General features: G+C 46.3%; 1 protein-coding gene across 3 annotated transcripts in view; it reads left to right on the top strand.

The window, feature by feature from the left end:
* The window catches only part of RGS6 (regulator of G protein signaling 6), a 542081-nt gene that overhangs the window by 480907 nt on the left and 38518 nt on the right, over positions 1–22656 (top strand). For all 3 annotated transcript variants that reach the window (XM_059373828.1, XM_059373830.1, XM_059373829.1), the window contains exons 13-15: positions 7973–8083; positions 14105–14230; positions 21719–21905. In XM_059373828.1, coding sequence (XP_059229811.1) covers positions 7973–8083; positions 14105–14230; positions 21719–21905 — 424 coding nt within the window. The remainder of the gene's footprint in view (positions 1–7972; positions 8084–14104; positions 14231–21718; positions 21906–22656) is intronic.

Genomic DNA, 22656 nt, shown 5'->3' with positions numbered 1-22656 from the left:
TCCCAGGAGATGGTGAAGACTGAGCAGGAACCCCCATTTTCTTGCCTTGTTTACCCATTCTGGAGGGCTTCTCACTTCCCAGGATCCCTAACTGCTTCACTTGGACCCCAAGAGATGCAGCACAAGGGTCAACCCAACCAAGTACACTCACTATATCCCTAGATGACATTTCTGTCTCCATTTGTACCTCTTTTGACACTTAAGAAATGGCATTGCACAGCCCAAATGCAGACACGAAAGCCTTGTACTCTCTGCATGAAGCTTAGGTCTTATCCTAGGCAACCAACCCTTTGTTCCTTGCCTCCGTAACCCACTTTGAAAGTGTTAGCTCGTAAGTAAGACACCTCCGGCCCAGATGAGCGGGGACAAGGCGAGCAGTGCTTGCTTGCACTCCACCCTTCGTGCTGTTACTGGCCAGTCTCATGGAGTTGAGAAGATGAGGGAAGAGGAGATCCTCCTCCATCTCTTTCTGGGGTGGGGCATTCTTTCACCTTCTCTCAGCCCTCTGCCACCTTGACTATGGAGTTAACCTTCTCGGCCCCTCTCTCTAAGAACCAACCCCGCAAAAGCTAGGAGAGGGGTTAAGACAACAGACTCCAGACAGCCAAAGCCACTCACAGGAACCTCCAAGAGAAGGCACTTTGCTGTCTCCTGTGTTTCGCATGCAGTGATGGCAAACAGGACACGGGTGGGCATAGATTCATGAATGCTGAGCTTATTTGCAGAGGTCGTAACCACGACAATGAAATAAAACATGTTGGTTCCATTCCCAAAAAGTCCCTGCAGGCCTGGTGTACACCTTTTGCCTACCACCACACCCTCTGTTAAGTGACTTCATTCTCTACCTTCTGCACAAATGCCTCTCAAATGACACCTGTGGAAGACAGAATAATTGTCCCTCAGCAATGCCCAGGACCTAATCCCCAGAATCTGTAAAATATGGCAAAGGGGAATTACATTTGCAGATGGAATTAAGATTACTAGTCAGTTAGTCTAACATAGGGGTTTACCTGGATTATCCAGGTGGGCCCTGTGTAACCAGGAGAGTTCTTGTTGTAGATAAGGGAGGCAGAAGGGTCAATGTCAGAATGACACAATGTGATCCAGCCTTGGGCAGGCATTGCTGGATTTGAAGAGGGAAGGGAGTCAGGACCCAAGGAATGTGGGACACCACTATCAGGAAGAAAAGGCAATGAAATGGATTCTCCCCTTGAGCCTCCAGAAGGAACTCAGTCCCGCTGATACCTTGATTTTAGTCCCACAGTGTTCATTTCAGACTTTTGACCCTTAGAACTATAAGATAATACATTTGTGTTTTTAAGTCACTAAGTATAGCAGCTGTAAGAGACTAATATACCATCCAATCTCTCTCATCCTCTTAGAATCTCAAGATCTTCCTTTCTAAAATACCTTTAAAAATTTCCAGATCTCAGGGCACCTGGGTGGCTCAGTTGGCTAAGCATCCAACTCTTGATTTCAGCTCAGGTCAAGATCTCAGGGTCATGAGCTCAAGCCCTACACTGGACTCTTCACTCAGCGGGGAGTCTGCTTGTGATTCTCTCTCTCCCCTCCCTCCTGCCCCCCCCCCCCCCCCTTCCTGTCTTAAAAAAAAAAAAATCAAGTCTCTTGCTTGATTAGAAGGTCCTGGTATAGCTCAGTCTAATTCAGTGATTAGTCAGTACATCCCACTCCTATCAATAAAATATTACATTCAAAGTGCACCTGTCCATAAAATTTTTACTGTTTCCTTTACAAAGCCTCTAACCAACTTTATTCATGTACCTAAACTCTAACAAAATAGCTGTACCTCTTCCAATACAACAAACTTCCCTGCTGACCAATGCTGCCCATCATTGGCTTTGGGGGACAGATAGTGATCATCCTAATTGGAGCTCTGTTGCTTTGGTATAGCTTGCTGGGCATTTCTGTGGGAAGTTCTTACCCCTCTCTTCACATGTTCTTCCCTGCATATCTAGGATCCCATCTAAACCCTAGTCTAAGAAGGCACGATGTGGGGTGAGGCCATAGGAGCAGCTTCAGTCACACTTAAAGCAGGTTACATAGTCCAATCCTGCACCCTTAACTTCAGTGGTTACAAAATCCTCCTTAGGTTCTCAACTACTTCTCTTGAACCAACATCCCCATTCATCTCACCACCTCTCCTCCACCCTTTGGAGGTATCCCCAGATTTCTCTAAAGGAGACCTGGCTGTAAGCCCATGTTTCATTACAGCTTACATCCTCCTCGCTGCTCTTTGGCCCTCTAAGTTTCAGGTGCCTTGGGCTGGTCAACATGACAGCTATCTTCACTGGCAAGCAACCAGGCCACAAATAGGCAGGGTCCCCCAAGTACCCAAGTACTCAGTATTCTTACCCAGCCTCTCCTGAGCCTCCCCTGCCCCCTCTCATCCCAAGCACTCCTGCTGGGTTCCATCCAGGAACCTAGGTTTGGCATGGCAGGTCAGACCTGCCTTCACTGAGTGCGGGTGTGGCCATGTGGAAGAGCTCATGCAACAACCTGGAGAGGCAGCTGGTACAAACTCCAGCCTGTATCATGGAAATCTGAGGAGAGGTAAGGACGGCAGGGGAGGAAATTGTGTCTTTCCATCCCTATGTATTACTTGAGGGATATACATTTCTGGTTTTTAAAAAAAAACATAACTTGAAATTAATTAGTTATAAGACAGACACCCGCCTACACACACACACACACACACACACACACGCACACACATGCGCACACACGCGCACACACACCATTTGTCTTGGTAGACATCTGCTCGGGTAGACATCTTTGATTGGAGATTGGGGCCACCGGAGGCTGAGGTCATTGGAATGGCTAGGGGCAGACATTCTGAGTGACAAAAGTGTCACGGCTAAGGAGAGCCCCATGGACTACACCCACTATCTCAAATTCTGAGAATTCTGTGGATGCCCAAGTACATAATAATCAGGAAAGCCCCAACACCTCATCATGACTCAGACACATCTCACGTGACCCATTGTCCCTGGAAAAGGGTTGAGGTTACCATCTGCTGGTTAGTTTTTTGTGCCGATCTGAGGGAAGGAGTCAGGTGGTCAAGTGCATCCTCTCCAGCTTCATGCCTGGATTCTTTCATGTTCCCTACAATGGGTGGAATAGTGGCCCCCAAAAGGGTATGTGCAAGTCCTAATCCCTGGGACCTATGAATGTGACCTTATCTGGGAAGACTCTCTGTGAATGTGAATTAAGGATGTTGAGATGAAATCATCCTGGATTATTCTGGGGCACCCCAAATCCAATAACAAGTAAGAGAGAGAAGGGAAGAAGACAAGGCCCAGAGGAGAAGTCATGTGAAGACAAAGGCAGAGATTGGAGTTACACATCCACAAGCCAAGGACTTCCTGGAGCCACCAGAAGCTGGAAGAGGCAAGGATGGACAGATTCTTCCCCTCAAGTCCCAGAGGGAGCACAGGCCTCCTGACACCTTGATTTCAGAAATTCTAGCCTCCAGAAGTAAGAGAGAGTAGATTTCTGTCATTTTAAGCCACCAAGTAAGTGGTCATTTGTTAGAGCAGCCCTAGGAAACTATTATGTACCTTAATGTACAATCCATTTCTTTCAAAAAGAATGGAATTCTCCCAAGTGGCAAAGGGATGGCTCCCTATGGAGATGTCACAGCACCCTTCCTGCCACAGTGCTGCCCCAGAGCCTTGAGAGGCCACAGAGTTCTTAGGGATGAAGTTTCATCTGGGCACACTGCCTACCTTATGCTCCTATGAGGATAGCATGCCTCCACTGCACATGGTGGTTGCAATCACATATTTTACGTGTATAGAAGATTTGGAAGATTCTTTTGAAATACCTTTCCATTTTTTTCCTCAAATGGTCCTGAGTGCTCCACAAGGCCATTATGTAACATGGCGAACTTGACAAAGATCACTCAAATGGTTCACCCGAGAATGAGAACCAAGGTTTTCCAGCTTGGACCAATGCTCCTCCTACACCCCTGCTGGGCAACAGACCACACCTGGAAAAGTGAGGAGGCTGTGAGATGATGGGAAAATCTGGAGCCCTGTTTAAAACTGAAAGTATCCCAGGCTCCTCCATTTTGATTGGATGAATAAAATGACCGGAACCCCTCAGAATATCAAATAAGATGTGGTGCTTCTCAGCCTTTGCTGTGCATATGAATCACCTGGGGAATCTGATTTAAATGCAGTTTCTGACTCTGTAGGTCTGGGGTAGGACTTGAGATTCTCCATTTCTTACAAGCTCTCAGGTGATCACTATGCTGCTGGTTTGTGGACCACACTTTCTGATTGGCAGTGAGTTATAGCTGTTGGCTAATTTCTTCACACTTTCTGCAGTAATTGACCATGCTTACCCTCTGCAATTCAGTAGTAAGAACTGTGGTTCTGAATTTATCATTTCAGGAGAGATTGATGACACTCAAGTTGGCAGTGCTTGGAGGAAAGTTTTATGGTGGATCGATAACCATAAAAATATTCATACCTTTTGGCCCAATAATTGCACCTGTGGGTATTAATTCTAAATAAATAACCCAGAAGATGGAAAAACCTATGTGAACAATGGTGTTTTACTACAGTATTATGTATACTAAAAAAAAAAAAATTTTTTTTAATCTGTGTCTGCTATAAAGGAAATGATCATATTAATTATAACAAGTTCACTCAAGACAATATTGTGGACATATGTTTCTCTTCTCTCCCTCCTCAAAAGCAATGTGTCAGTAAAGGAATAAAAATGATACGAGTGACATGGTCCACAAATTAATGGATTAACAAGTTCAACAAATTTTTCCAAGTTTGAGAGTCTATGGAATTAGGGCATAACCATGGGCCCCTGTCTCTATTGTATTATTTTTTTAATAGGGTGGCGAGAACAAGGATGATGTCCTTACAATTCTTACGCCTTTCTGTATTCCTGAAATATTTCAAAATTTAATTAAAAAAAAAAAAAAGGAAAACAAGATGGTTGAGGACAGAGCGAAGAACATTATAGCCTGTGTGTTAAGTGTCAGTATTGTAACAAAGTGAGCCAGATTGCCCAACAAAATTTGGTCTTGGCTTTTGAAGGTACCATGGAGAGCAAGAATAAAACCTGGGGCTAACCCAGAGGAATGGGCAAAGTCTGTCTCTGGATCTTTGGATCCCTAGGTAACTGCCCCACTAGGAAACTATCTCTCCCTAGTTTCTACCATCATAGAAGATGAACAGTTTATTCTCCAGAGAAATTGAGTCAACATCAGTTCAGAATTCAGGCGCCTCACATCATAAATAGCCAGGTGAAAACAGAAAATTAATTGAGGATCAACTTAGTGAACAGTGGGACCCTCCCTCCTGTCTCTGCCTGGCTCTTAGCCCTCCAGGAACTCAATGTATATGCCCACAGGCAAGAGACTAGGAAACTACAAACCATGGGCCAAGTCTTCTCCACCCTACTGTTTTTGCAAATAAAGTTTTATTGGAACCCAATCACACACATTGATTCATGAATTATCTATGACTGAGTTTTGCTGCAATAGAAGAGCTGAGTAGTTGCAACAGATACCATCTGGCCTGTAAAATCTGAAATATTTATGGAGTCTTGCTGACAATGTTTCCTTATACTTGCTCTAGAGAAAAATCAATGTCCTCCAGGGAAAGTCCCCACATCCCTCATTGGAGCTCTAGTGAAAAGTCTAGTGAGTTACCCATGATCTGACAATGAACCCTTGTCCACATACACACCATACACACTGAATCTCCAAGCAGGTTTTTGTATCTTACTCTTACACACAAGTGGATGTCCAGAGATTTTCCCGACACTCAAGGGAAACCCCAGTGTGATAGTGTATGATAAAAACAAAGAGCAAATGGGACTTGGAGGGACCAAAAACTATTTTTAAAAACCCAGAAAATAAAAATATAGAATTCATATCCTCAGAAATATTAATATCAGGGCACCTGGGTGGCTTAGTCAGTTGAGGGTCCAACTCTTGATTTCGACTCAGGTCATGATCTCAGGGTTGTGGGATTGAGCCCTACCACGGGCTCTGTGTTCAACAAGGAGTCTGCTTGAAATTCTCTCTCTCCCTCTCCTTCTGCTCCTCCCCCTCCACTCACATTTTCTGTCTCTAAAATAAACAGATATTTTTTTTAAAAAAAGAAGAAATATTAATATCAGATATCAGAAGATATTTCATCCATACATCAAGAACTAGATCTATGATAAACAAGAGTGAACTCTGGAAAGTTAAAGTGATAGCCCAGATTCAAAGCAAATAAATAAATAACAAGACGGAAAGGACTCTCAAGCAAAAAGACAAAAAGATGAAAAACGGTAAGGCAAATTTAAGAAAATTAGATTATCAATCCAGAAGGTCCAATGTTCTCCTAGAAAGAATTGCAGCAAGAGAAGACCAAGGAAATGAATGGAATGAAATTAGTCAAGAAATATTACTTCTGGGAAATTTTTTTTTAATCTCTTGCACCTTATAGCCAGCACAGTAAATAAAAACAACCAGCAAGGGCCGGGGTGAAATCTCAGGGCAGTGCAACAAGAAAAGAAGGCTCTGTTTCCAGCGAAGAAAGACAGTAGCAAAAACAGCTGGATCCAGACTTCTCAGCAGTAGCACTGGACGCCAGAAAGCACAGTAGAGCACCGCCCTCAGAACCCTGAAGGAAGATGATTTTTAACCTAGGGTTCTGCGCCCAGGACCATCCGCCAAGTATAAAGATAAAACAAAAATATGTTTAGACCCGCAAGGACTTGAAATAGTTAGCCTTTGTGCATCCTTTCTTAGGAAACTACTCGAGGAGGATTTCAACACAACAGGAAGGAAAGCCAGTAAACAGACGTGAAGTCTGGAAAAGCAAGGGCTCCACGAGAAAGTAAAGGACTTCCCAGGACGGTGACTTTGCATCAGGCGTGTAGAGCCAACGGTCCAGACTGGAGAGAAAGGACTCGAGACTTTGAAGAGAAATCCTCTAGGAGGCGGGGGAGACAGAACTAACCACGATCCTGTGATGTGTTTAAGATGTGGAAAAACTATTGCTAGAGATGTTTTACAGATTTGTTAGAACCCTTGAAGAGTCTCAGCGTAGCAAAATACAATTTGTATCTAGTTTAATAATGTGGACAATAATAAATATTGATTTACCAAAGTATTATATGTCTCTTAGGAGGATCGTGGGGGGAGGTGGTGGGGGAGTTGGGGACTCCTGAAGAGAAAGCTAAATCCTCATCTAAAATTGATAATCAAGAACCACTATAACAACCAAATTTAGAAATATACAGCTAACTGCTAAAGGAAACAGAAGGGTAGAAAGTATAAGTCTGTGTAAAGGGATAGGAGAAAAAAATCCCTTTTTTTTTTTGTTTTGCTAAAATTGCTATTTGTGTGTGTGTGTGTGTGTGTGTGTGTGTGTGTGTGTGTGTGTGTGTGAAATCATTTAGTACTATTTTATTGTTTTAGAAAGATAATGCAGCTGCTTGAATTATAACTGGAAAAACTAAGTTGTTTTGTGGAATAATGCTTATAATACATTACCTCCTTTTGGTCTATCAGGATTTTAGTCGTTGTAATAAGGAAATCTCCCAGCTGGGAACACTTGCCTGACAGCCTGGAGGGACTCTAGTGTCCTCGTTATGACCCAGATGCCCTGAGAGCCGTGGTCTCTGCGAGAGGTGATACGCAAGCAGGTTTGGACCTGTGTATCAGTCAGGCTAGTGCAGCCAGGGTCCAGGTCCAGAGTAAAGTGGGGAAAAGATAAAAAATGCCTACAGGTACTATGACTGCATAATGCAAAAATGATACATTCGTCATGAAAAGGGAATAAGCACAAGTGGAAACAATTGGATTCATCAGAAGTGGGAGTAAAGGTGATTCCCTTTAACTTAGAATTCTATAAAGACCATTAGAATGTTTGTGTAAAAAAGAAAACATTTTTACAGGAATTCAGCAGCATTCTTTGCTTTCTTCCTGCAGCTTAATTGCTTACACAGAACAGTATGTGGAATATGATCCTTTGATCACGCCGGCCGAGCCATCCAATCCCTGGATCAGTGATGATATCACTTTATGGGACATAGAGATGAGGTAAAAAAAAAAAAAAAAAAAAAAAAAAAAAAGTTTTAATGTTTGAGAAGGAAAGAGATGTGGGGAAAAAATCACATGATAGTGAGATTACATTATTTCCTATCTCAGTTTGACTGTTTTTATCACTAGAACAGAAACCCCTCTAGTTACCTCCTAAGTAAGTTCTGCTCACATAGGGTTCTACCTCTCTGTAGCTTTGGTGTGTACATGGATCCCCAGTGCCTTCCTCTGACCTCTCTCTGACCATTGGATATCGTGAGAACAGGGCTAGTCTTAAATTTTTTTTTCTAATATTTTATTTATTTTGAGAAGAGAGAGAGAGAGTGGACGGTGGGCAGAGGCAGAGAGAGAGAATCAGATTTCCTGCTGAGCACAGAGCTCGACAGATGCAGGGCTCGATCCCATGACCCTGAGGTCAGAACCCCAGCTGGAACCAAGAGTCGGGCTCTCAACTGACAGCCACCCAGGCACCCCCCACACATCCTAGCTCTGATTGCTGGAGGGACAAAAAAAAAATCTGTTGACCAATTTGCTTGTATATAGCATCAGCAGCAACAATAAGAGTGTTTGCAATAGGTAAACAGAGTTCTCATCACTGAACAGATGGGAAAACTGAGGTACAGAGGAGTTAATGAGTTTGCTCGAGGTCCCTCAGCGAGTGGGTAGCAGAGTTAGGGTCGGAACCCCGACAACAGGTTCCAGAGCTGTGGTTTTCATCACTCTGCTCTTGGGGAGTGACTAAAAGTAGCTCTTCGCCTGTGAGGGAAGGTAGGAGCCAGGAGCCAAAGCCCAGAGGGTCTGGGACCAGACTCACAGTCACCAAGGGAAGTGCACAGACACACCTGGTGTGGTGTGCCTCGGCACCCTCTGCCCCTCGGCTAGAAGCCTTTTTATTTCATTTTTCATTTCTCTGTATCTCCCTCATTCCCCTTCACTCTTGCTCTTTTTCTGGTTTCTTTTCTGGAAATGAAAAAAAAAAAAAAACTTGTAAAAAATAATAAAAGTCTGGGGCATCTACATGGCTCAGTTAACCATCTGCCTTTGGCTCAGGTCATGATCCCAGGACCCTGGGGTTGAGCCCCACATTGGGCTCCCTGCTCGTTGGGGAGCCTGCTTCTCCCTCTCCTTCTGCCTCTCCCCTACTCGTTTCTTTGCGTGCTTTCTCTCTCTCCTTCAAATAAATAAATTGAGTCTTAAAAACAATTAAAAATCTTTTAAGAAAGTAATGAAAGTCTTTTATTATTTTTATATTTTGCTTATTATAATAAAAGTTCAAACTATTCAGATGTGCATAATAGAGAAAAGTTTCTCTCCTTCCCATCTAATCTCACTTTCCAGAAAGAATCTTTGCTTACAGTCTAATGTCATGGTTCCCAAACGGAGCCAGTGCACCCTGGGCCCCTGCAGGGAATTCACAGGGTCACCCCGGCATATTCTGTATCCTCGAGGGAAGCATGGCGATGGCTGCCGTGCATCTGATACAGTGTAAAGTACTAGCTTGAAGTACTTCACCATTTCCAACATTTTACATTATATTCCTTTTTTGCAAATCTGGGTTTTCAGCGCAGTTGCTGATAAAAGGCAAGTATTGTACAAAAGTCAAAATGGAACAGAAAACGAGCGTGTTGGGGTCGAGCCTGATTCCAAAGTTTGAGAAGAGGTACAGTGCTCAGCAGGGACACGTTGTGGTTATTTAAGAATGAAGTAAACATTGTTTTTTCTTTCCATTTATATATACTTTATAGCTACTAAGTTTTAGGACATAAATACATATTAAGTCCTTTGGACCTATTGAAAAAACAAAGCTATTACGTGGGTTTTATTGCCCAGGGGTCCCATGAAAAAGTAACTGAGACTCTAAGGGTGCCATGAACTCAGGAAGTTTGGGAAACTTTGATTCAGAGTCTCTCCTTTTAGGTTCTCATGTATATGCAGTATCATATTCTTTTGCATAAAGGGATTCATTATATATACATTGTCCTGTAATTTTTTAATTAATTTATCATGGGAATCTCTCTCTGTAAACACATATAAACACATAGGATAGGATAAACTTCCAAGAGTGGAATTGCTAAGACTGACATGTTTATTTTTATTTTAGCTCATATGACTAGATTCTCTTAAGCAAAATAATATCATTTTATTTCCTGCCCACAGTTTAAAAGTGTCCATTTCTCCACATTCCTCACTGACTCAAGTATTATCTTCAAGCATTATCAGTCTTTGTCATTTTCACATATGTGATAAGTTAAAATAAAAATCTCATGTTTTTCACTTTGCTAAAAGACTTGAGAATCTTTTCTCATGGTTGATATTCATTTTTCTCTCGTGAACTAGACTGTTTTGTGTTCTTCACCCACTTTTCTAGCGGCGTGTTTTGCCTTAGACATTGAGATAAAAAACAGTTATATTTACTTGGATTATGTATTTTATCTTTTTCCTGATATTTCATGGTTTCCAAATCTCATTCTTTTTGTTTTTTTCCTCTTCCCTGATTTTTGCTTTATTTATCAAGTTTTGTATTAGCTTTCCTTACTCTAGTTTCTATTCTATTTATATTTGCTATAAATGTTTTCATTTTTAATTAATGGCATCAACCATACAAATAATAATAAAGTATGTAAAATAAAAAATAGGAATTTCCCTTTGCTTCCTCCAAGTCCCATTCTTCTTGATAGGTATGTTAGCCTGATATATTATTTTTAAAGATTTTATTTATTTATTTGACAGAGCGATCACAAATAGGCAGAGAGGGAGGCGCGCGGGGCGGGGAGGGAGAGGGGGAGCGGGTTCCCTGCTGAGCAGAGAGCCTGATGAGGGGCTCGATCCCAGGACACTGAGGTCATGACCTGAGCTGAAGGCAGAGGCTTAACCCTCTAAGCCACCCAGGCACCCCAAGACTGATACATTTTAAACCAACATTTTGGGACTTACGTTTCTCCATCAACGTTAAAAGAAAAATAGTTGGTAGAAGAGTATCTTATTTCTAGGAGTTCTTTTTTTCTTTTTTTTAACTTTATTTTATTTTTTCAGTGTTCCAAGATTCATTGTTTATGCATCACACCCAGTGCTTTCTAATAGTTTAGATGGGCCCTATGTCATCCCTTCTAATCTGATTCAAGAATTTAAATCTTTCCTTAACTCAAGGTATTTTCTCTCTCTTGCTCTCTCCCCCCACCCCTTTTTTTAATCAGTAATATTCTTTTTTCTGTTTTATCCTCTCTTTTCAGGAAATCCTTTTGTAGAAACTCTGAGCCTCTGGGATCGAACAGCCATCTCTCTTTATCTTTTCTCTTTTATAATTCCCATCTCTTGGTCTTTTTATTCTATATTCAAGGATAGAATTCCTTGACTTCCTCTTCAGAGCCTTCAGCTTGGTGTTCAGTAATGTCCATTCTGTGATTTTATACTTTATGAGTTTTTCTTTTTCCTACTGAGTTTTGGGAGGGCTGGGTGACAGTCATGCTTTTCACTTCCAGGAATTCTTAATATTTCTTGGACCCCTTCTTCTTAGCAGCCTGCCCTGTTCTTTTGATATTTACCCTCTTAAATTCCTCTGAGGGTGTGATACAGGTTTGGTTTGGTTTGGTTTTCATACTTCCCTTCTATTTCTGACATAGTGGGTTTCATTGGGGGCCATTTATCACATAATCTGTCACTGTGACTAATCACTGTTCAGAGCAGATCCGTCCATCTTCTCATATACCCAGCAATTTGAGGGACTGTTGGTTTTCATAAGTGAAGTTCTTGGCCAACAACTCTGGCCATACATTAGAACCACCTGGAGAGTTTATTAAAAAACAAACAACAGGGGCACCTGGGTGGCTCAGTGGGTTCAAGCCTCTGCCTTCGGCTCAGGTCACGATCCCAGAGTCCTGGGATTGAGCCCTATATAGGGCTCTCTGCTCAGCAGGGAGCCTTCTTCCTCCTCTCTCTCTGCCCGCTTCTCTGCCTACTTGTGATCTCCATCTGTCAAATAAATAAATAAAATCTTTAAAAAATAAAATAAAATAAAAAATAAAAAACAAACAACAAGAAAAACAATTCCCAGTCCCCTCCCTAGGATGATTAAATCAGAAGTTCTGGCAGTGAGGGTTTGGTTTGTCAGACAAACAAACGGACAAACTTCCATGATTTAAAATGAAATAAAATTTAAAAATCATCATGTATGGTGTAAGTGAATGTCCATGATAACCAGACTGTGGAAGGAGCCAAGATGTCCTTCAACAGACGAATGGATAAAGAAGATATGGTCCATATATACAATGGAATATTACTCAGCCATCAGAAAGGATGAATACCCAGCTTTTCCATCAACATGGATGGGACTGGAGGAGATTATTCTGAGAGAAATAAGTCAAGCAGAGAGAGTCAATTACTATATGGTTTCACTTACTTGTGGAGCACAAGGAATAACACGGAGGACATTGGGAGAAGGAAGGGAAAAATGAAGGGGGGAATCGGGGGGGGGGGGAAGAAACTTGAGAGACTATGACTTGGAGAAACAAACTGAGGATTTCAGAGGGGAGGGAAGTGAAGATAGGTTAGTCCAGTGATGGGTATTAAGGAGGGCATGGATTGCACAGAGCACTGGGTGTTATACCCAAACAATTAATCATGGAACACTACATCAAAAACTAATGATGTACTGTATGGTGACTAACATAACATAATAAATAAATAAATATAAGAATAAAAATCAGTTCCTCGGTCACACTAGCCATATTTCAAGTGCTCAAGAGCCACATGGGTCTAGGGGCTTCCAGACAGAAGGAAGAGATACAGAATACTCTTATCGTAGCAGAAAACTTCCATTGGGCCACACTTGGCTGGGCCTATTTGTTTTTCCAAACCTTTGAACACATACGCCCTCTTCCCCCTCCTCACTAAGTGTCATTGTCTAAGACAAACACGAGAATATATCAACTCCATGATTTTATTCACTTAATGCCTGTTAGAGATAATAAGAACTATGTGTCAGTTTTTTAAAAAGAAGGAAAATAAGTATTGCCAGACCCATGCTCCTCAAAGTTTAGTGAGCATTTAACTCACCCAGGGATCTCAATGGCTGTGAATTCTGATTCCCCATGTCTGAGACCGAGCTTAAGAGTCCACTGCTGGTCCCCAGACCACTCTTTGCATATGGCGGTTATAGAGTGCGGCTTGTGACCTAGACCCAAAGCTACCTGAAGGGTCAGGGGATTAAGTACATGAGTGAACTGCAAACGGAAAGGCAGAGCTGAAGGAACTAGTCTCATCCTCCCAGAGCAAAAGAATAAGACCGACCCCTGCTTTGGTCTGAGGAGGGTCACATGGGTGTGGGACAGCACTATCAGGCTAAGGGCTGCACTCTGGAGCCACATTTGTCTGGACTCGTCTTGACTCAACACTTCCCAGTGTGTCTCTGGGCAGGCGATCACAGCCCTCAGCTTCCCTATCTGTAAAATGAGGCCAATACTAGTACATTGTTTTACAGAGCAGTTGTGAGGACCCAGTGAGTTAGCAGAGATAAGATGCTCAGAACAACACCCAGAACATCAGAGAGGCTGACCAGACGGTTGTTCCATGGACACAACAGTCTGCCTCTACGCAATTGGTAGGGTTCATCCTGGAGGAGCTGATGCGTTTCTGACTGCTCAGATGCCACTTGGATCTAAGCAAGATGAGAAGCTGTAGAGTCGAGAGTTGGGCGGTAGTGGACAGGCAGGGTCCAGCGAAGCCAAGTGAACAGGGTTGTTTCCCTCCCTGTAGACAGCAGCCACTTGGCAGGTCTCCGGGGGAACCCTCGCCTAAATGTGGACCCTTCGAAATGCCTTGTCTAAAGAGACACTTTACCATTGGCTGAGGTTGTGCCGAGTCGGCAACTGGAGTTTGTGCAGGTTTTATCGAATCCATCACTTAGATCTGAGACCTTGCCCTTCGGCATGCGGCAGCAAAATAGATTCGAGTTGGCAGAGGGAATAAGACAGTGTTTTTTGCTTAGCACTGATCATTTTTTATAACCTTTGTTCTCCCCAAAAGCAAAGAGCCCAGCCAGCAGCGAGTTAAGAGGTGGGGCTTCTCTTTCGACGAGGTATTAAAGGACCAGGTGGGGCAGGACCAGTTCCGGAGATTCCTGGAGTCCGAGTTCAGCTCAGAAAACCTCAGGTAACCTTCTCCAAGGCTGCCTCCATGTGCAGAGTGTGTATGAGGAGATGTGCACCTTCAGTCTCCCCTTCCGCCTCCCTTTCTCAATAAAACTCACACCCCCGCTAATCTGGCCAAGACAGAAGTGGAGGATGAACTTGATGCCCAGTTCCGGTATCCCCGCATCACCACTTCCCCAGACCAGCATTTTCTGTCCCGTAAGTCCAGATGACAGTTGTTCAAGTTGTTGGGAACATGTCTCCGGTGATAAGCAAATGATCCAGTGGGTCTGATGACAGAGAACCAGGGAGCTGTGGAGTGGGAAGGTAGCTCAGAGACCCTCTCCTTCAAAATGTCTCGGTCAGGGGTCCCCAACACTTGACAAGCTAACTAGAAAAAAGAGGGATCCCTGAGCTCATTTCAGAATTTCAAAAAGCCAGAGTAGATACGGTTCAATGTCTGGAGACATATCCGTAAAAGCTAACAAAAACATGCTTTTCCTTTTTGGGGGGGATTCAATCAACACCGTGTCACAGTTGCTCTGGTCACCTGCTGCCAATGAGAACACCCGATCATCGCTCTTGGTCTCCAGCTAATCAAGATGGGGGAAATGCATTGATGTATTAATAATTACTGTTCAGTTGAAGAAAAAAACAAAACCTTCAAAACAGGAGGCCCATTGGGAGAGAGCGAGGAAAAGGAAAGCATTCAGAGGGAGGGGTCTTTGTCAGGAAAGGCTAGGGAACTTGTGGTTTATTCAGGCTTCCATTGTATTCGAATCAACAGAGACCTATGGGTCTGAGCTCCCGAGTGATCCAAGCTAACTGGTGACTTCTCAGATGGAAAGCTCAGGACCTTTTTCTTGGCATCAGGTTCTTTTTTTGCATGCAAAGTTAATTCCCATCATCCAGTGGTGTCTTTCTCAGAAAGGGTGGTTTTATTCCATTTTTTTAAACTTTTTTAACTTTAAAAAGTCAGAGCATATACTGTGGGCAAAGGACTGTCCGCTCCGATGTTACCGTGCAAAGACCGTGTTGTTTCTTTGGCAGCAGGAACCACATCGGTCCCATTCATCGGTCAGGCGCCGTTTTTCCCACACATATGCTGCATCAAGTTTCGCAGAAGTCGGCTGAGGGATGCAAGAAAGGCAAACTGCATGATCCTTGTCTCCAGTGATCTTGTAGGCGCTTGAGGAAAAAAACACAAGAAACAATTGCATCGTTAAATGACTATCAATGAGTATAAACTTAGGAACTGTTTTGGAAACGTTGAATAAAAGGAAGGGATGAATGTGAGCCGGAGTAGCCAGTCCTAAGCCGGACTTGGAAGAATACACAGGATACCGATAGACAAACTGGAAGGAGGGAGAATGTTCTCAGCGAGAAGACCCTACCAGCCACAGCGTGGCCGCGGGCTCTCCCACATCACACGGCTCCAGCAGGATGTGTGGGTCCCGGTTAACCCTATGCACCCGATGCCTTTCTAGGCAACCCGGAGGCCACGGTACAGCAGATAAGGCTGCACACCTGAGGCCCAGTCGGGACACAGGAGTTCTTTCCTGATGCAGCGGCACTGTCCTGAACACACCTGAGAGCTCTGCTTCAATTCCTAGGCAGGCATTTGTAACCGAAGGCCTGGGCTCTCAGACTCTCCCTCAGGGTGGTGGTCAGACCAGCCTCCTTCCCCAGGCTGCTCTTAGAGGAGGTGGGTGGGGTTTCGGAAGCCACGCCCTCCTGGTCCCAAGTGCTGCATTCCGGGGACTCTCTGTGCACAGGCTCAGCCCTGGGACCCACACGGAGCCCAAAGACCCCCGTGAGGAGTCTTTCCAAATTCTCCTTTTTATCTCTGTTCCCTGCAGGACTCCCCCCCCCCCCCACAAAGAAAGCGGTCTAAGAGAGCCGTCTAGAAGCGACTTCACCTGGTTATTTCTCAGACTATGCGTGGCCTTATGACCCTCCTGCCACCTGCACCATTACAGAGACAGATCCTGGTCATTTTGAGGGTCATTCTAGCCGGAACATCTGCTGGCTCAGCCCCTTCGCCGCGCCCAGTCTGAGTGCAGCCAGAGCCACACGTGTGCAGCGAAAATGCATTACTTGTAAGGTTAGGAGGGCAGGGAGGAGTCTGTCCCTGGCAGGTGTTGGGCACCTCATCCTGCCATTCCCCGCTCACCACCCAACCCCCAGCCCCCCATGCCTCCACCAGCTCCTTCCTCCTGTGGCAGGAGGCTACACTCAATCTTGAGTGGAAGAGGCGTGGGGGAGAGGCACTCGGGAGTGTGTCAGTGATTCATCTATACCCCCAGCATGAATGCATAAATCCACACTTAGAGAGGGACCCCTCTGATCCATGACGGGAGAGAGGATAAAGAAAATAGAACAGCCAGAGATTAAAAAGTACAGCCCATGAGCTTATAAAATCCTCTCTGGGGACCCAAGTTCCACTTTTATGATATTCAGCATAATTTGATACATTGGGGAAAGTTCGGTTTGAAATCACACAACTACTTAGGACTCTTCGGTCATCCCTAACCAGGTGGTTTCTCTCCTCCCCTTTGCAGTCAGTCCTCCAGCCACAGAGAGTGGCTTAGCAGCCACCGTGACCCAGGGCCCAAGGACTCCCCTGAGCAGGGCGGCCATGGGTGCCCCACAGATGGGCCTTCAGGAAGCTCCCTGTGAATGGTGCCTCCTGGAACTTAAGAACATGGCATAACCCAGGGGTCCTGCTCTTGTTGGCTTTGGGCACGCTGGGAGTTTTCCCTTATCCCCAGGACGGATCAGCAGCCCAGGCAACTGGCATTCGGGGATGGAAAAAAAAAAACAACCAGAACTCAGCCGCATCCATTGCAAAGGGCATCTCCATCTCGTCCCCCAGATGCCTTTGCATCACTTGAAGAGCAAAAGGGGTACTTAGATGGTAACATTTTTGCACGGCCCTGGTGAAGTAGCCACGTGGTTGAACATGTACCAGAGCTTGAGAGGGCAGCCCAGAGGAGCCCCAAAGAGACGTAGAAGTCACTCTCACAACAGCAAAGCATCACCCTGGATCCTTTAAGGGAAGGTGTCTGTGATAATAAGACATAAGTTCAAGTCCCCCTTCATGGTGAGCTGAGAAGGGAGGGGCCTCATCTTTGGGGGCCCAGCGCCTTGCAGGGCGTGAGAACCCGCGCTCTCTGTGGCACCCCAACCTGAGCCCAGGGCTCCATTCTGATGGCCTGGGGCCCCAAGGTAACCGTTTGCTGAGGGCCTGTACAATGCCCACGGGCTGTCACCCAGAAGGCGAGAATTCTCGCAGGGACGTCGAGTGCATTATCTGACTTCGTCCTCCCTGTGCGCTTTCCCAGAATGGTGACAGGAGTCCCTTGTCCACCTTTGTCCCCTCCCCATCACCCCTATGCCCATCTTGCTCCCTCCCTGGCGCGACACCCCCTTCTGCACGGCAGGGCACGAGTTAAAACTCAAAACCCACAGCAAAGAGCGTTGCCTGTACATTTTTTATGAGCTGTAACGTCTCCTGAGAGAACGTGGTTGTTCTTCTAACCTGCAGATTGATTATCCCAGTTCCACACAGTGTCAGCTGAAGGGAGAAGCAATTAAAGAGAGCACGGGGGAGCTGCCGGGTTTGCTTGGAAAGCTCCCGGCTCCGAGAGTTGCCCCGGGTCCTGGGAGGACCTGCGAAGGTTCATGAGGCCCAGCAGGACTCACCACTAACCAAACACATGATTAATCGGAGCAGAGGTGGCTCACGCGCTGCCGTGACAATCTGTGGTAGCTCAGCCACTGCCCCTGGAAGACACAGAACTCAGCGGCCGCGGGGCTGGGGCTGGCGGCTGCGGTAGCCCCCCTGGAGGATTTCCGCCCCACCAGGGACCCCGTCAAGTTGCCTCTGTCCTTCCTGAGTCTCTGCTGACCAGCAGAGGGCACAGAAAGCCTTCCTTCAGCATCGAGTTTGCTTTTTCTTTGGGAATGAACTAAAAGCTAGATTTTTCCAAGCCGTGAAAATCCTAGTTTGTGAAAAAAAAAAAAAAAATAGGGAAAATAAGAACTGAGGGGCTGCCCAGAAGCCCTGGCAAGAGAGGGACAGTGGCTGTGTTGCTGTTCCTGCTTCCAGCCAGCCTCCAGGAGAAAATCCCACTCCCTGCCAGCACTGAGGTCCTGGGGACAGAGGGGGCTACCCGGGGCAGTCCGGGGACCACCCACCCCTGGAACCGCCCTCCCACTACGGCTGCTGCTGGGCCCGGGGGCGCCAGAGCCCCCATGGGCTCCCTACCCAGGCCGGAGCCAGGCCTGCATTCCTGAGCCATCGCCGCACACCCCATGCCGGCGCGGACTGCCTCCCCACGCTCTAACGACTCCAGCGGAGCGGGACAGATGGTCTCCCTGATACCAGCGAGTCCTTGTGGGCTGCCAGTCATGACAGCCCTTCTGCTGCAAGCCACAGAGGCTTAGTGCAGGACGGGCGGGTTTGATGCCGCTGCTGGCATCGTCCCCCTGCTCTGGCTGGCGTCCTCAGGGAGGAGCGGTACTTGTACCTGCAGGCTTCAAGAAGGCAGAAGCTGCCCCAGCCTCCACGGGCCTCAAGCCCGCCCGGGGTGTGTGGCGGGGAGCTCCGTGGCCCCAGAGAGGGGCGTGTGGCTGGGCCACTGGGGCCCAGGGGCTCCGAGCGCCGCGCTCCTGCCTCAGGCCAGTGGGCTCACAGATGGCAAATGCAGACTGGAGCCTGCTCTGAATTTCAAATTGACACAGAGGTTCACCGAAGCCGGGGACGGTAAACACATACAGGATGTCAGGATGCTGTTGTGACAGCATTTTTGCTGTCACCTGAGAAGGATAAGGCAGGTCATCTGCAAGGCTGACAGAAGGCTGAGAGGGTCCCTGTGAGGGCAGGGAGGAAAGATGGCTGTCTGAGGAATGTCGTCTCCTCCTCGTCTTCGAACAGGCCCGTGGTTTCTTCTTGTACTTTTATTTTGAAAAATTCTTGGTTTGTGGCAAAAGGAACCTTTTAATTTTTATGTACAAGTTTGTTACATGGGATTCTGGAATCTCCGTGGACATCCACTTCAGACCTTCTTTATACCCCGCTGAGGTGAGGGGCATGACTGCGGCTCCCAGACATTCCGCCAAAGGGACTCTGAGGCCTTGGGAACCGCAGGAGTCTGCAGAGCTCAGAAGCTGCTGGGCCTTCCCGGAGCTTGAGAGCTTCTCCTCAGAGCAGCCCGAAACAAGGGACAGAAAGTGACAGAAGGTGACCCCCATATGACATTGATTGAGGGAGCAGGAAATTGCCCAGGAACCATCCCTGTGTGTGAGAAACTGCAGGGTTGGGTAGGCTCGGGAAGGATGCTGGCCCAGAGGAGCTGCTTCCAGCCCCAGGGGACTCACCCCAGAGACAACTCCCTGAGGGAGGGCCCTTCTCATGTCAGCCCCAGCACGTGGCTGCCAAAGACTCACTGACTCCATCTTCGGTGAGTTGCCCACAAGCACTCCTTCCGGTCCTTTGAAAAACCCACAGCAGCTTGCTTCTTCAGAGCTGGGTTTCCTAATTCTCACCTGCCCATCACACCCTGCCTTTCTGACAAAGACATCACCAGATGACCATGTTCATCTTTGTGTCCTGGTCACCTCCTTCATTCCACAGCAGACGTCGAGGGTGGGACGGAGAGGCCTAAGGACCCTGAGACATGGGGTTGGGAGGTGGAAGAACCCCACTCCCCACAGAGAGAACGCCCAGCCACCCAAGGAGGAAGCCCGGTACTGACCATGTGGCCGTCCCCTTTGACCTCCCCACAGCTCTCACCCACGGGAACTGAAAGCATTTCTGTTACACCTGGATGGGAACTTCTGGAGACCCACGTCACATATCCCGCCACCCACTTCATACCCATTTTACAGATGGGGGAAGGAATGCCCAGAAAGGTACAATTCCAAGACAGCAGCATAGTCAAGATGAGGACTGAACTGTGTTTCCTGGTCTTCTGGTCAAGTGAGGTCATTAAATCTCCTTCCTGGACTCTGGCTGATCAGGACCAACAAGGGAACCATGAGGATTTTCTTTAAAGGGATTATTAGAATCCCAAATGGCAAAGCATGACAAGAGTTGGGATTCCAGAAGCCCCGGCACACACACCTCTCTCCTGGTGGAAATGGAGCTGTATTACCACAGTTGGCCACTGAGTGGCGCCTTTGGGCCATGCACTTGACTCCAAAGACAGTTCTAAGAACAGCAACAGAAAAACATGCTTAACCTTTAAAAAAAAAAAAGAAAGAAAGAAAGAAAGAAAGAAAAGGAAAAGGAAAAAACAAGTACGTCTTACTTTGGGTGCAATTCGATGACAGATTGAACGCACTTCCCACCGTGTTGTGGTCCAGCTTCTCTTGTCCCTGCCCTTTCATTGACTGGCATATGTGTGAATGCTATGGCTGTGGCAACCACATAGCCTGGGGCCTGTCCTCATGTCTCATTGATGGGGACACTGGCCTGTCTTGTTCACAAGGCACAAAGTGTGCTACCCAGATCTGGGTCTTGCTGCAAGCCCTCCCCAGGGCTGCCTCAGGAATCATCCTCACGACCAGGGAACTGTTGTCCAAGCTTAGCCCTGTTTGCTGCTGCCCTCAGCAGAAAAGAGCTCACACCCAGCTCTTCCAACAGCCGCTGCCATGCTGATGCTGAGGAATTCATGAAAAGCACATATGGATGTGAGCTAGAGGTTTTCTCTCCAGTGCTCTCTGGAGAATCTTTTGGCATAGAGGTTGCCCATGAGTGCCTCTCTAGCTTTATTCCTCAGGAGCCCATCTTCAAGCCAACAGCCATTTATTGAGCACCTACTATATGCTAAGCATCATGCTGGACACCGACCTTGCAAATTGACTGCTTTTCCATCAGCAACATGAATAGCTGGGTCCTTCCAGCTCAGATATTCATTACGATTCCAAGCTTCTCTCCGCCTCTGTGATTTCCTTCATTTTGATGCTGCAAACTGATCCCAACCAGATATGACAAACGAATTCATACTCTCTGTGTCAGGGCACCTGTGGAGAGCACTGGCTCTCAACCAAGAGGGGATTTCACCTCCTAGGGGTCATTCAGTAGTACCTAGAAACATTTTTGGTTATCACAACTTGGGGAGGGGTCCCCACTGGCATCTGGTGGGTAGAGGCCAGGCATGCTGTTCAACATCTTACAATGCACAGGGCAGCCTCACAAAAGAGAATCGTTGAGCCCAACATGGAAATAGTGCAGAGCTTGAGAAACCTTGATGTAAAGGAAAGAAATCTCTTGGTAACCAGAAGTACAGTGATTTCTCTAATGGGCTCTTCCTTTCAATTCTCCACAATAATGTAGCACCCTGTGAATTTCCAGCAGTCCCTACCATCTTTGCTCTTAGGTAGCGGCAGCAGGGGAGTCTGGAGATGCAGCAGAACGAGTTTTATGGGCTGTGTGTTCTGGGACCACATCCAGCAGAGTCCAGAGGCTGAGAGCCGTGGAAATGACTTTCTTTATGCTTCCCAGGTTCTGGTTGGCTGTCCAAGACCTCAAGAAACAACCCCTCCAGGATGTGGCCAAGAGGGTAGAAGAAATCTGGCAAGAGTTCCTGGCTCCAGGGGCCCCAAGCGCAATCAACCTGGATTCTCACAGCTATGAGATAACCAGTCAAAACGTCAAAGATGGAGGGAGATACACATTCGAAGATGCCCAGGTTTGCTTATCTACTCGATTACTTCTTATCTACTCAAAAAGTGTTCATTTGTCCACTTCACCACCTCACCCTTTCATATAGGTCCAAGTCATTGTGTGTAGCTAGAATTTCAGGTTTTATTATTGTAAAGCCATCAGGGGAAACCATTCCAGGTAAGTGGAAAGTGAAATTCTTCCTAGTATTGTCTTCCTGGATCAGTTACATTGTTGCAGAGAGATAGACATTTAGTTATAGGTGTTATCCTTTCCAGGAGAATCTCAAAGTGTTTTACAAAATCTGAGGTCCTGTAAGTCAGTAGTAGAATCCAGAAACCCTAACACCACATCAGCAAAGTGGGTATAGGGAGCGGGCAAGGCCGTGAGTCTCACCTCACCGTGAAGCCCAGCTCATAACCACTCCTTACTCTACTTCCATCGTGACGTTCAACTCTGCAGTTACTCTTTGGGGGGCACCTCTCTATCCCAGGCCTTGTGCTATGTGATGAGATACCACTAAGAAGGACGGAACCCCTGCCCTCAAGGAGGTTATGGGCTCACTGGGGAGAAAGACAAAAGAACGGGGAATTTTACCAGTTGGAGAGCTGGGGTCAGTCTCAGGTTTAAGGTTTAAGGTTTAAGAAAGGCCACGGGAGGGACTCCTAAGCCTGGATGCTACAACTGGGCGCAGATGCTGGGGAGGCTGGCAAAAGAAGCAGAAGCCACATAAGCCACTCTAAACATGCTTTACCTTGAGGGCTGAGAAGTACATTTCT

This window comes from Mustela nigripes, chromosome 13 (assembly GCF_022355385.1).
Source record: "Mustela nigripes isolate SB6536 chromosome 13, MUSNIG.SB6536, whole genome shotgun sequence".
NCBI lineage: Eukaryota > Metazoa > Chordata > Mammalia > Carnivora > Mustelidae > Mustela > Mustela nigripes.
This window is presented reverse-complemented; position numbering and strand designations above follow the sequence as displayed.